At 45.2% G+C, this 12,779-nt stretch overlaps 1 protein-coding gene across 4 annotated transcripts in view; it reads right to left on the bottom strand.

Moving 5' to 3' along the window:
- nrg1 (neuregulin 1) overlaps window positions 1-12,779 on the bottom strand; it is a 167,343-nt gene that overhangs the window by 65,598 nt on the left and 88,966 nt on the right. For all 4 annotated transcript variants that reach the window (XM_014144413.3, XM_014144448.3, XM_014144433.3 and 1 more), the window contains exons 2-3: window positions 3,459-3,636; window positions 1,605-1,726 (exon numbers count right to left, since the gene is read on the bottom strand). In XM_014144413.3, the coding sequence (XP_013999888.1) occupies window positions 1,605-1,726; window positions 3,459-3,636 (300 nt within the window). The remainder of the gene's footprint in view (window positions 1-1,604; window positions 1,727-3,458; window positions 3,637-12,779) is intronic.

Here is a 12,779-nt window from a genome sequence, read left to right as displayed (position 1 = left end):
ACCTTAGCCACCCAATCAGATCTGTCTGTGTGTGTCAGTAGGCCCAATGTGATTAGACAATGAGACTTGACAAGATACTGCAGACCACGGTAACATCATATCATCTGCCAGTGCCAGCAGCAGAATAGAAAAGACACAATGAGTGCCTGATTGAGTCTCCCAGCCGTCCACATTGAACAGGGCTAACTAGTTGTGATTAGCATAGATGGCTTCCAGGGGCTCCTACCGCATGTCTCTGCTGGGCTAACTCCTCAGTCAAGAGGTGGCTGACATGGCTCTTTTCTCTCCATTGGCAGCCGTTCAGAGAAGTACTACTGGCTAATTGAAAGAAGTGATTAAGTGGCCGCTTTAAACTGGCCCGCATACTGATCACTCTTGCAATGTCGCAAAATGGTGTGTGAGTGGAGAGGATCAGACTTGGAGGCATCGAGCATTTACCTGTCTGCGATATTAATGGCCCCGGGATTTTTTCCTCTATCAGTCAGAAGTTGATTAACGTCAGTGTTTTTTGGCAAGACTGGCAAACCGGCGGGGCGAGAAAAGGCGGAGCACATAAGGAGTAGTTGCTCTAGCGCAGAACAAACTGTACGCGCTTTGGGCAAGTTACACATCACCGTTTATACCTGTATTTCCACATCTTGTGACGACTTAAAATGTTATAACATGCTGCAATATGTATACCACAACTTGTAAAACGTGTTTTAAAATCAAACTCTTAAAATGTTCAGACTTACCTGTGGTGGTGAATCTGTGAACAACTTACAATAAAGGCCCTTTTAGCTTGGATTGGTAAGGGTTGTGTCATGGAAAATGGTCTGTTGTACCACTAAGCTGAAATGGCAGGTTAGAAATGCCAGCTGCCCCCTATTGACTAAAATGCCAGTGAGGAGCATGGACAACCACAAGGTGAAGAGCTCGCTCTCCCTCAGAGAAACCAAGTGTCAGGTCAGAACCCTCTGATGTGTGGCTCTATGATGAGAGGGCCCCTAGCCCCCCCACCTAGAGGACCCCTAGCCCCCCCACCTAGAGGGCCCCTAGCCCCCCCCCCCACCTAAAGGGCCCCTAGCCCCCCCCCCCCACCTAAAGGGCCCCTAGCCCCCCCCCCCACCTAGAGGGCCCCTAGCCCCCCCCCACCTAGAGGGCCCCTAGCCCCCCCCCCACCTAGAGGGCCCCTAGACCCCCCCCACCTAGAGGGCCCCTAGCCCCCCCACACCTAGAGGGCCCCTAGCCCCCCCACCTAAAGGACCCCTAGCCCCCCACCTAAAGGCCCCCTAGCCCCCCACCTAAACGCCCCGTAGCCCCCCACCTAGAGGACCCCTAGCCCCCCACCTAAAGGACCCCTAGCCCCCCACCTAAAGGACCCCTAGCCCCCCACCTAGAGGGCCCCTAGCCCCCCACCTAGAGGGCCCCTAGCCCCCCACCTAGAGGACCCTAACCTCCACATCTCCAGTCTAGCCCTGAGGAGGGACACCTCAATGCTACTAATTAAGTCACAAATCCCCCATGAACACAACATGCACATTTTCGCATACTACCTCTGCAATTAGCTGTCATGAAGCAATCATGTCAAGTTAAGGTTAAACATTGTTTATGAATGGTCTTACCGCGGAGGAGCGTCACGTTACCGACGGTGCTGGTTTTCCCCAGGTTGTTGATGGCTTCGCATGTGTAGGAGCCAGCATGTGCATCAGAGGTTTTCTTGAAGTGGAGCTCAGAGACTTTCCCTCTGTAGGAGACAAACACATTTGGGATGAAACATGTTTCAATGAGCATGACCAGAGTATTCCATCTACTGTATATACAGTACATAGAGGCCTGAGCACGACACTATTAAAACAGATGATTTGAAACCACTCCTGGGTTTAATGTGTTGATACTGGGGAACTATGGAGTTATTCTCCATTTAGTATTAACGCTGAGTCTTGTTTATTCCAAATGAAAAATGACACTATTTAGGATTCAATGGACTTGACCAGGGTCTGTATTCTTAAAAGCATCTCAGAGTTGAAGTGATGATCTAGGATCAGTTTAGCATTTTAGATCATAATGAATATGATTATGAGGACAGATGGGACCTGATCCTAGATCAGCACTCCTACTCTGAGAGGCTTTATGAATATGGGCCCTTTTGTGATGGAATTATACGAGCCTCTCATCTTCTAAACAAGCATATGACACAACAGTGGTAGGCCTGATCACCGACTACGACGAGACAGCCTATAGGGGGAGGTCAGAGACCTGGCCGTGTGTTGCCAGGACAACAACCTCTCCCTCGATGTGATCAAGACAGAGGAGATGCTTGTGGACTAGAGGAAAAAGAGGACCGAGCACACCCCCATTCTCATCGACTGGGCTGCAGTGGAGCAGGTTGAGAGCTTCCTTGGTGTCCACGTCACCAACAAACTAACATGGTCCAAGCACACCATGACAATTGTGAAGATGGCACGATAAAACGTATTCCTCCTCAGGAGACTGAAAAGATTTGGCATGGGTCCTCAGATCCTCATAAGGTTCTACAGCTGCACCATCGAGAGTATCCTGACTGGTTGCATCACTGCCTGGTACGGCAACTGCTCGGCCTCCGACCACAAGGCACTACAGATGGTAGTGCGAACGGTCCAGTACATTATGGGACCAAGCTGCCTGCCATCCAGGACCTCTATACCAGGCGGTGTCAGAGGAAGGCCCTAAAAATTGTCAAAGACTCCAGCCACCCTAGTCATAGACTGTTCTCTCTGCTACTGCACAGCAAGCGGTACCGGAACGCCAAGTCTAGGTCCAAGAGGCTTCTAAACAGCTTCTGCCCCCAAGCCATAAGAGTCCTGAACATCTAATCAAATGGCTACCTAGACTATTTACATTGCCCCCCACCCTCTCCCCCTCTTTTACACCGCTGCTACTCTCTGTTGTTATCATCTATGCATAGTCACTTTAATAACTCTACCTACATGTAGATATTACCTCAACTAACCGGTGCCCCCGCACATTGACTCTGTACCGGTACCCTCCTGTATATGGTCTCGCTATTGTTATTTTACTGCTGCTCTTTAATTACTTGTTACTTTTATTTCTTATTCTTATCTGTATTTTTTTTTTTAACTGCATTGTGGGTTAGGGGCTCGTAAGTAAGCCTTTCACTGTAAGGTGTATTGTATTCGGCGCATGTGACTAATACAATTTGATATGGCAGAGAGGTGATGGAGCAGGTGTCGAGCCCCCGTCAGACAGCACCAGAGGCGTGCTGGAGACTAGAGGTGGCTGTGGGTGTAAATAACATTCACGCCACCTCAGCAAGAACCTAAAGCTACCAAGTCATGAATCATTCCTCGCTGCAACTGCCAGCCAGATTCTGCATATGTCACAAATAAACAGCTTCTAAAATCAGATAAATGTACCATTTTGAAGGACAGTGTGTAAGTATTATAGATCTTGTAACGGATTGACGAGGAGGTACTTACTCTTTCTTTCTTTTTAACTTGGTGCCTTTGAGTTTGTTCTTGATGCTGGCTAAATCGACCCCCTCCTTGTACCACTTGAATTTGGGGGATGGGTTCCCCGCTCCGAGCTCGCACTTCAAGAATGTCTTCATCCCCTCCACGACCTCCACACTCTTCATCTCCTTCAGCTTGGGCTCAGCTGCAACACAGAACCAGGTCAACAGTCATACAACAGCAGGTCGAAACAGGTTCACTTCCTGTCTGAGTGAGGCAGAATGGGTAGCACCCTTCTCCTTAAAAAAAATAAAAAAAACATTACAAAAAACAGGTTCACTTCACTAACGGCACCGTAGTAGCAGTGGAAAAATGTAAGAAAGTTTTTCAAAATATCAAAAATATACACATTGATGTGCAGCGTACCGTTGGATTTCACTTGTTATTGTCATTGAAGGGGTGTAGTAACCTCCCTGGGTAGATGGGGGGGGGGGGGGGGGGCCCTATAAGGACCCATTTAAGCTCAAGAGCACCCCCAGAGGCAAACATTCTGTACAACCACTTTAATCCTCAAACAAAAATTTGATTACTGTACAAATGGCGATTACTGAAAATTAGGCCTTGTCAATGTGCAGTACGGGACATGACTTGTTAGTAGGATATTTAGAAATCAATGTTTGGGCCTGTCAAGGAAAGAAGGCATTAGTCGATTGTCACAATCCCAAGGAATTCAACAACAGGACCAGAAGTTCACCACTCCATCATGAGGAAGGGTATTAATCTGGAATAACCTGCCAACCCACTGTTCTGTTCACCAACAGTATTCATTCATTAATGAAGCAGCAGCAGAAAAATTCCAACAATGCTTATTCAAAGAAAACTATGTGAAATGGGACACCAGAACTTGTATCTGAGTAATGGTTTGTCAGTGCAGCTGTCGAAGAAAGTAATTACTAAGGAATTAGGCTAATGCAAGGAAAGATGACTCGCCACCCAATGACTGGCAGTTAGTGCCTCGACTGACTCAGAAAACTTCTACTCATCTAGGAATTCATAATTCCTTTTTATTATTATTATTATTATAATTTTTTTATTTTTTTTTACACAGCACTGTTGAGAATGAACTTGCAAATAAGCATTTAATTGCACTGTGTGCTAGAGCTCTGCTAGCTGAGCCTAGCCTGTCATTATACATCAGGGTAGGGCCAGGTAGGGCCTGTTGTTTCAGCAATAACAACAGTTGAAGTCGGATCTTTACATACACTTAAGTTGGAGTCATTAAAACTCATTTTTCAACCACTCCACAAATTTCTTGTTAACAAACTATAGTTTTGGCAAGTCAGTTAGAACATCTACTTCGTGTATGACAAGTCATTTGTCAATTGTTTACAGACAGATTATTTCACTTATAATTCACTGTATCCCAATTCCAGTGGGTCAGAAGTTTACATACACTAAGTTGACGGTGCCTTTAATCAGCTTGGAAAATTCCAGAAAATTATGTCATGGCTTTAGAAGCTTCTGATAGGCTAATTGACATCATTTGAGTCAGTTGGAGGTGTACCTATGGACGTATTTCAAGGCCTACCTTCAAACTCAGTGCCTCTTTGCTTGACATCATGGGAAAATCAAAAGAAAACCAGCCAAGACCTCAGAAAAAAAGACCTCCACAAGTCTGGTTCATCCTTGGGAGCAATTTCCAAACGCCTGAATGTACCACATTCATCTGTACAAACAATAGTACGCAAGTATAAACACCATGGGACCACGCAGCCGTCATACCGCTCAGGAAGGAGATGTGTTCTGTCTCCTAGAGATTAACGTACTTTGGTGCGAAAAGTGCAAATCAATCCCAGAACAACAGCAAAGGACCTTGTGAAGATGCTGGAGGAAACAGGTACAAAAGTATCTATGTCCACAGTAAAACGAGTCCTATATCGACATAACCTGAAAGGCCGCTCAGCAAGGAAGAAGCCACTGTTCCAAACCACCATAAAAAAGGCAGACTACGGTTTGCAACTGCACATGGAGACAAAGATTGTACTTTTTGGAGAAATGTCCTCTGGTCTGATGAAACAAAAATAGAACTATTTGGGCATAATGACCATCGATATGTTTGGAGGAAAAAGGGGGAGGCTTGCAAGCCGAAGAACACCATCCCAACCGTGAAGCACAGGGGTGGCAGCATCATGTTGTGGGGGTGCTTTGCTGCAGGAGGGACTGGTGCACTTCACAAAATAGATGGCATCATGAGGTAGGAAAATTATGTGGATATCTTAAGATGTTGCTTCAATACATCAGTCACGAAGTTAAAGCTTGGTCGCAAATGGTTCATCCAAATGGACAATGACCCAAGCATACTTCCATAGTTGTGGCAAAATGGCTTAAGGACAACAAAGTCAAGGTATTGGAGTGTCCATCACAAAGCCCTGACCTCAATCCTATAGAAAATTTGTGGGCAGAAAAGAAAAAGTGTGTGCGAGCAAGGAGGCCTACAAACCTGACTCAGTTACACCAGCTCTGTCAGGAGGAATGGGCCAAAATTAACACAACTTATTGTGGGAAGCTTGTGGAAGGCTACCCGAAATGTTTGACCCAAGTTAAACAATTTAAAGGCAATGTTACCAAATACTAATTGAGTGTATGTAAACTTCTGACCCACTGGGAATGAGATAAAAGAAATAAAAGCTGAAAGAAATAATTCTCTACTATTATTATGACATTTCACATTCTTAAAATAAAGTGGTGATCCTAACTGACCTAAGACAGGGGATTTTAACTAGGATTAAATGTCAGGAATTGTGAAAAACTGAGTTTAAATGTATTTGGCTAAGGTGTATGTAAACTTCTGACTTCAACTGTAGGTCAGGGTATCACTAAATTGAACAGTAACATTTTGAAGCTGAGCCATTTGCTCATGTTCTGCTGTGCCGTACAGTCATATCTGACTAAGATCATAACATGGTGTCAGAAGTTAGTCAACCTCGTCAAATATAAAACAGGAGAGATTTCACCGGGTGAAAACAAGCCGGTTTGATCAACCAATCTCTTTTAACCATTTTGAACAAGTCAACGTGTCAAATAAAAAGTTCCTCTTGCATAGTTGAGGATGCTAGTTTACTATTCAAGACACTTAACTTGCCAGAAGTTGACGTTTTACAAAAATATGTGCATCAATGTAAATTCATATTAGAGAGCTAAAGTCTCAATCCAAATGCTGGACTGAATCTTATCTCCATGGTTCCAAACTCAGGTGTTCTTTGAAGGAACAGATCATTGACACAGGTATGTTACGAGAGCTCTCTGGAGACGTTGGACCCAGACACACTGCAATCTCTCTGGGCTGGGTTAAACTTAAACCCCATTCATTTCTGGGCAGGTCTGTCATTATTACACAACTGTTGCCCAACCTCAACAGAGCTCACAGCACCTGAACAGGGCAAAGCTTAAAGGGAATCACACAAGGGTTTCCCACCTAAATCAGTGGGGCACAAAAGGGCATGTGTGTGTTCATTCATGCCCTTTTGTTTGCAAAAGGGAAACTCCCTTAGTCAGAGCAGCTATACTTTCACTTCCCAAATGATCATTTTCTGAGAGCAGGAGCCCAACCCAAACCGGAACTTTTCCTTTAAAAGAAAATATTTCATCTGATAAGAAATTAGACGGAATTCATTGAGTAATGGAGGAAAAGTAATTCTAGCCTTCGTGCAAAACAAGAAACATGAGCCCTTTCGTGTCAAGGTGTTGACACGAACTTTCTCAACATTCCCAATTGTTGAAAAGCTTAGATAAAAGCTCTGTTCTCACAGATAACCGAAAAATTCAAAAAATGACAGCGGACTTTAACATTCTCATGATGTTACGCCTGTGAAAATAGACAGGCATTTAAGGAGACACTGACGAGGAAGAGGCTGACAAAAATACCTGGAATACAGCATATTACTGAAAGAAAATATGACCTCCGACAAAACAATACCTTACACATAGTTGCATATTTGAGAGCTTCTCGTTTCAGCCTAATCCTTTTAGTGGTGCTTCCTGTGACCAATAGAGGCACTGCTCTGAGTCATGACTGGACTAGGGAGAGGGGCCAGTAGGCTAACACTTTAGCCTACAGTTCTATAACTGTTAGCGCACTGTTACATTCATTTCAGGAGAGTCGATTAATAAGCAACAGTCATACAACTAATAAAATGAGCCATAAGAGCTCCTGAGTAGCGCAGCGGTCTAAGGCACTGCATCTCAGTGCTATCTGTGTTACTATAGATCCTGGGTTAGAGTCCAGGCTCTGTCTCAGCGGTCTAAGGCACTGCATCTCAGTGCTATGTGTTACTATAGCTCCTGGGTTAGAGTCCAGGCTCTGTCTCAGCGGTCTAAGGCACTGCATCTCAGTGCTATGTGTTACTATAGATCCTGGGTTAGAGTCCAGGCTCTGTCTCAGCGGTCTAAGGCACTGCATCTCAGTGCTATGTGTTACTATAGCTCCTGGGTTAGAGTCCAGGCTCTGTCTCAGCGGTCTAAGGCACTGCATCTCAGTGCTATGTGTTACTATAGATCCTGGGTTAGAGTCCAGGCTCTGTCTCAGTGGTCTAAGACACTGCATCTCAGTGCTATCTGTGTTACTATAGATCCTGGGTTAGAGTCCAGGCTCTGTCTCAGCGGTCTAAGGCACTGCATCTCAGTGCTATGTGTTACTATAGATCCTGGGTTAGAGTCCAGGCTCTGTCTCAGCGGTCTAAGGCACTGCATCTCAGTGCTATGTGTTACTATAGCTCCTGGGTTAGAGTCCAGGCTCTGTCTCAGCGGTCTAAGGCACTGCATCACAGTGCTATGTGTTACTATAGCTCCTGGGTTAGAGTCCAGGCTCTGTCTCAGTGGTCTAAGGCACTGCATCTCAGTGCTATGTGTTACTATAGATCCTGGGTTAGAGTCCAGGCTCTGTCTCAGCGGTCTAAGGCACTGCATCTCAGTGCAAGAGGCGTATCACAACCAGCCATGATCGGCGGCGCACAACTGGCCCAGAGTCGTCCGGGTTAGAGGAGGGTTTGGCCGGGGTAGGCCGTCATTGTAAATAACAATTTGTTCTTAACTGACTTGCCTAGTTAAATAAAAGGTTAAAGAAAAGGTATAATTTATACCTGGTGCTCACATGCACCCTTTGTCCTGATCTTGTCCACACATGTTTAGACAGGTGTAGACAATTAAAATGAAAGTGACACATTGTGATCTGATTGTGAGGTAGTTTGAACTAAACAGAAGTAGACAATAATAGGTGTAAGGTGTGATATCCCTTGTAAACAGTTCCTATCCAACCAGTGAGGCCAGCAGGCTTGTCTTCTTTCATCCGTATATACTCTGTCATTTATTAACTTTGTATTGTCAATTTGATGTCTACTGTATTTAATGACACTGCAACTACATTTCCCCATTGGGACAATAAAGTCAGTAAAGTAAAGCCAGGGACACATTTTGTCTGGATATAAATCAAGTGTAAACAGACCTGCATGGTCAAATAATTTAAATTACCATTATACCGGTCTCAAATCATTGACAGTTAGCATCATTGACTTATGGCGTCATTAATTGTTACCCCAAAAATAAATAAATAATATTTTGAAAGAATCTGTCAAATAATTTGCATATAGGGAGGCATCGAGAGCATCCTGATTTGTTGCATCACTGCCTGGTACGGCAAATGCTCGGCCTCCGACCGCAAGGCACTATAGAGGGTAGTGCGTACGGCCCTGTACATCACTGGGGCCAAGCTGCCTGCCATCCAGGACCTCTACACCAGGCGGTGTCAGAGGAAGGCCCTAAAAATGTTCAAAGACCCCAGCCACCCCAGTCATAGACTGTTCTCTCTACTACCGCATGGCAAGCGGTACCGGAGTGCCAAGTCTAGGACAAAAAGACTTCAACAGTTTTTACCCCCAAGCCATAAGACTCCTGAACAGGTAATCAAATGGCTACCTGGACTATTTGCATTGTGTGCCCCCCCAACCCCTCTTTTATGCTGCTGCTACTCTCTGTTTATCATATATGCATAGTCACTTTAACTATACATTGTACATACTACCTCAATTGGCCCGACCAACCAGTTCTCCGGCACATTGGCTAACTGGGCTATCTGCATTGTGTCCCGCCACATGCCAACCCCTCTTTTACGCTACTGCTATTCTCTGTTCATCATATATGCAGTCACTTTAACCATATCTACATGTACATACTACCTCAAACAGCCTGACTAACCGGTGTCTGTATGTAGCCTCGCTACTTTTATAGCCTGTCTTTTTACTGTTGTTTTATTTCTTTACTTACCTATTGTTCAGCCAATACCTTTTTGCACTATTGGTTAGAGCCTGTAAGTAAGCATCTCACTGTAAGGTCTACACCTGTTGTATTCGGGGCATGTGACAAATAAACTTTGATTTGACCAGCTAAACTGGTCACAATGCAGACAGTGGACAAATAAGAGATTTTACATGTTGGATACAAAAAGGCCTGAGAGGTCTGATTTAAAAACAGAACATTTGTAAGTAAACTGTCCAAATGAAAAAAGAAAAAAAAAAGAAATACACAAGGTGGGAGTTTTTTTGTGTCTGTAAAATGTATTATGCGAGAAATGTTACGTGGTCCTCCCACTACGACTCGTTGTCTGGAAAGCGAGCAGTGTATTGGGCTACAGATTAAATAATTTGTGAACTTCACAGGGTGGTGAAAGGGGATACCTAGTCAGTTGCACAACTGAAATGTGTCTTCCTCATTTAACCCAACCCCTCTGAATCAGAGAGGTGCGTGGGGGCTGCCTTAATCGACGTCCACGTCATCGACGCCCGGGGAGCAGTTGTTGTTGGGGGTTAACTGCCTTGCTCAAGGGCAGAATGACAGATTTTCCTACCTTGGCGGCTCACGGATTCAAAACAGCGACCTTTTGGTTGTTGGCCCAACGCTCTTAACCGCCAGGTGACCCTGCATCTCCAAGGTGATCAGCATGATGCCCCTTTCTAATAAATATCGACTTCTTATTCTGGTGACATGATCATGATACTTGGCTGCCGTTTTGTCCATAATAATGTCATCATGTAGGCTATACCCACACTATCTGCCAGCTGTTGGCTCCCTGTATGCCCACGACCAGAGTGGGAACACTGGCAACATAACACACTATTTTGTTGTGAGAAAACCATCAGTAGAGTTGAAAATGCCATGGAAACCTATTTAACTTTTGTTTAATATACATATATACTGCTCAAAAAAATAAAGGGAACACTTAAACAACACATCCTAGATCTGAATGAAAGAAATAATCTTATTAAATACTTTTTTCTTTACATAGTTGAATGTGCTGACAACAAAATCACACAAAAATAATCAATGGAAATCCAATTTATCAACCCATGGAGGTCTGGAATTGGAGTCCCACTCAAAATTAAAGTGGAAAACCACACTACAGGCTGATCCAACTTTGATGTAATGTCCTTAAAACAAGTCAAAATGAGGCTCAGTAGTGTGTGTGGCCTCCACGTGCCTGTATGACCTCCCTACAACGCCTGGGCATGCTCCTGATGAGGTGGCGGATGGTCTCCTGAGGGATCTCCTCACAGACCTGGACTAAAGCATCCGCCAACTCCTGGACAGTCGGTGGTGCAACGTGGCGTTGGTGGATGGAGCGAGACATGATGTCCCAGATGTGCTCAATTGGATTCAGGTCTGGGGAACAAGCGGGCCAGTCCATAGCATCAATGCCTTCCTCTTGCAGGAACTGCTGACACACTCCAGCCACATGAGGTCTAGCATTGTCTTGCATTAGGAGGAACCCAGGGCCAACCGCACCAGCATATGGTCTCACAAGGGGTCTGAGGATCTCATCTCGGTACCTAATGGCAGTCAGGCTACCTCTGGCGAGCACATGGAGGGCTGTGCGGCCCCCCAAAGAAATGCCACCCCACACCATGACTGACCCACCGCCAAACCGGTCATGCTGGAGGATGTTGCAGGCAGCAGAACGTTCTCCACGGCGTCTCCAGACTCTGTCACGTCTGTCACGTGCTCAGTGTGAACCTGCTTTCATCTGTGAAGAGCACAGGGCGCCAGTGGCGAATTTGCCAATCTTGGTGTTCTCTGGCAAATGCCAAACGTCCTGCACGGTGTTGGGCTGTAAGCACAACCCCCACCTGTGGACGTCGGGCCCTCATACCACCCTCATGGAGTCTGTTTCTGACCGTTTGAGCAGACACATGCACATTTGTGGCCTGCTGGAGGTCATTTTGCAGGGCTCTGGCAGTGCTTCTCCTGCTCCTCCTTGCACAAAGGCGGAGGTAGCGGTCCTGCTGCTGGGTTGTTGCCCTCCTACGGCCTCCTCCACATCTCCTGATGTACTGGCTTGTCTCCTGGTAGTGCCTCCATGCTCTGGACACTACGCTGACAGACACAGCAAACCTTCTTGCCACAGCCCGCATTTGATGTGCCATCCTGGATGAGCTGCACTACCTGAGCCACTTGTGTGGGTTGTAGACTCCGTCTCATGCTACCACTAGAGTGAAAGCACCGCCAGCATTCAAAAGTGACCAAAACATCAGCCAGGAAGCATAGGAACTGAGAAGTGGTCTGTGGTCTCCACCTGCAGAACCACTCCTTTATTGGGGGTGTCTTGCTAATTGCCTATAATTTCCACCTGTTGTCTATTCCATTTGCACAACAGCATGTGAAATTTATTGTCAGTCAGTGTTGCTTCCTAAGTGGACAGTTTGATTTCACAGAAGTGTGATTGACTTGGAGTTACATTGTGTTGTTTAAGTGTTCCCTTTATTTTTTTGAGCAGTGTATATATATATGAATTGAATGCAAAATGTATTTTTATGTGCACTACGTCATCATGCACAGTTATCATTTGGTGGAAACATCTCTGGTGGGGAATATTGTTTTTATGCAGATTTTTGAATATTCGCATGAAAGTCTGTTGCCAATTTCATGGAAACCTAGCTAGAATTAAATATTTTTTGGAGGAGGAAGATGCGATCATCTGTCCAGTAAAATAAATGTCACGAGAACGTCTACGTTCATATTTTTGTCAATGACACATTACAGCACTAAAATATCAGACACCAGCACCAAAATATCAGAAACCAGCACCAAGCCAAACAACATGGACAGAGTTCATTAAACAGCCATTTTCCAGTCATATGTTGTCTGGAAATGAACCTTGTGGCTATAAAAGTGCATAGAGGGAGCACAACTGCAAGGGGGATAACTTAATGTATGCCCATCTCTTTGTTTGCTCAGGGTTGGGACACCGCTAAGTCCGGGCCAGCCTTTTCAGCTGTTTCCCCATGTCATGGAGGAGCTCCC

This window comes from Salmo salar, chromosome 01 (assembly GCF_965601325.2).
Source record: "Salmo salar chromosome 01, fSalSal1, whole genome shotgun sequence".
Classification (NCBI taxonomy): Eukaryota; Metazoa; Chordata; class Actinopteri; order Salmoniformes; family Salmonidae; genus Salmo; species Salmo salar.
Note: the sequence above shows the minus strand (reverse complement) of the source record. Positions and strands in the feature narration are given on the sequence as shown.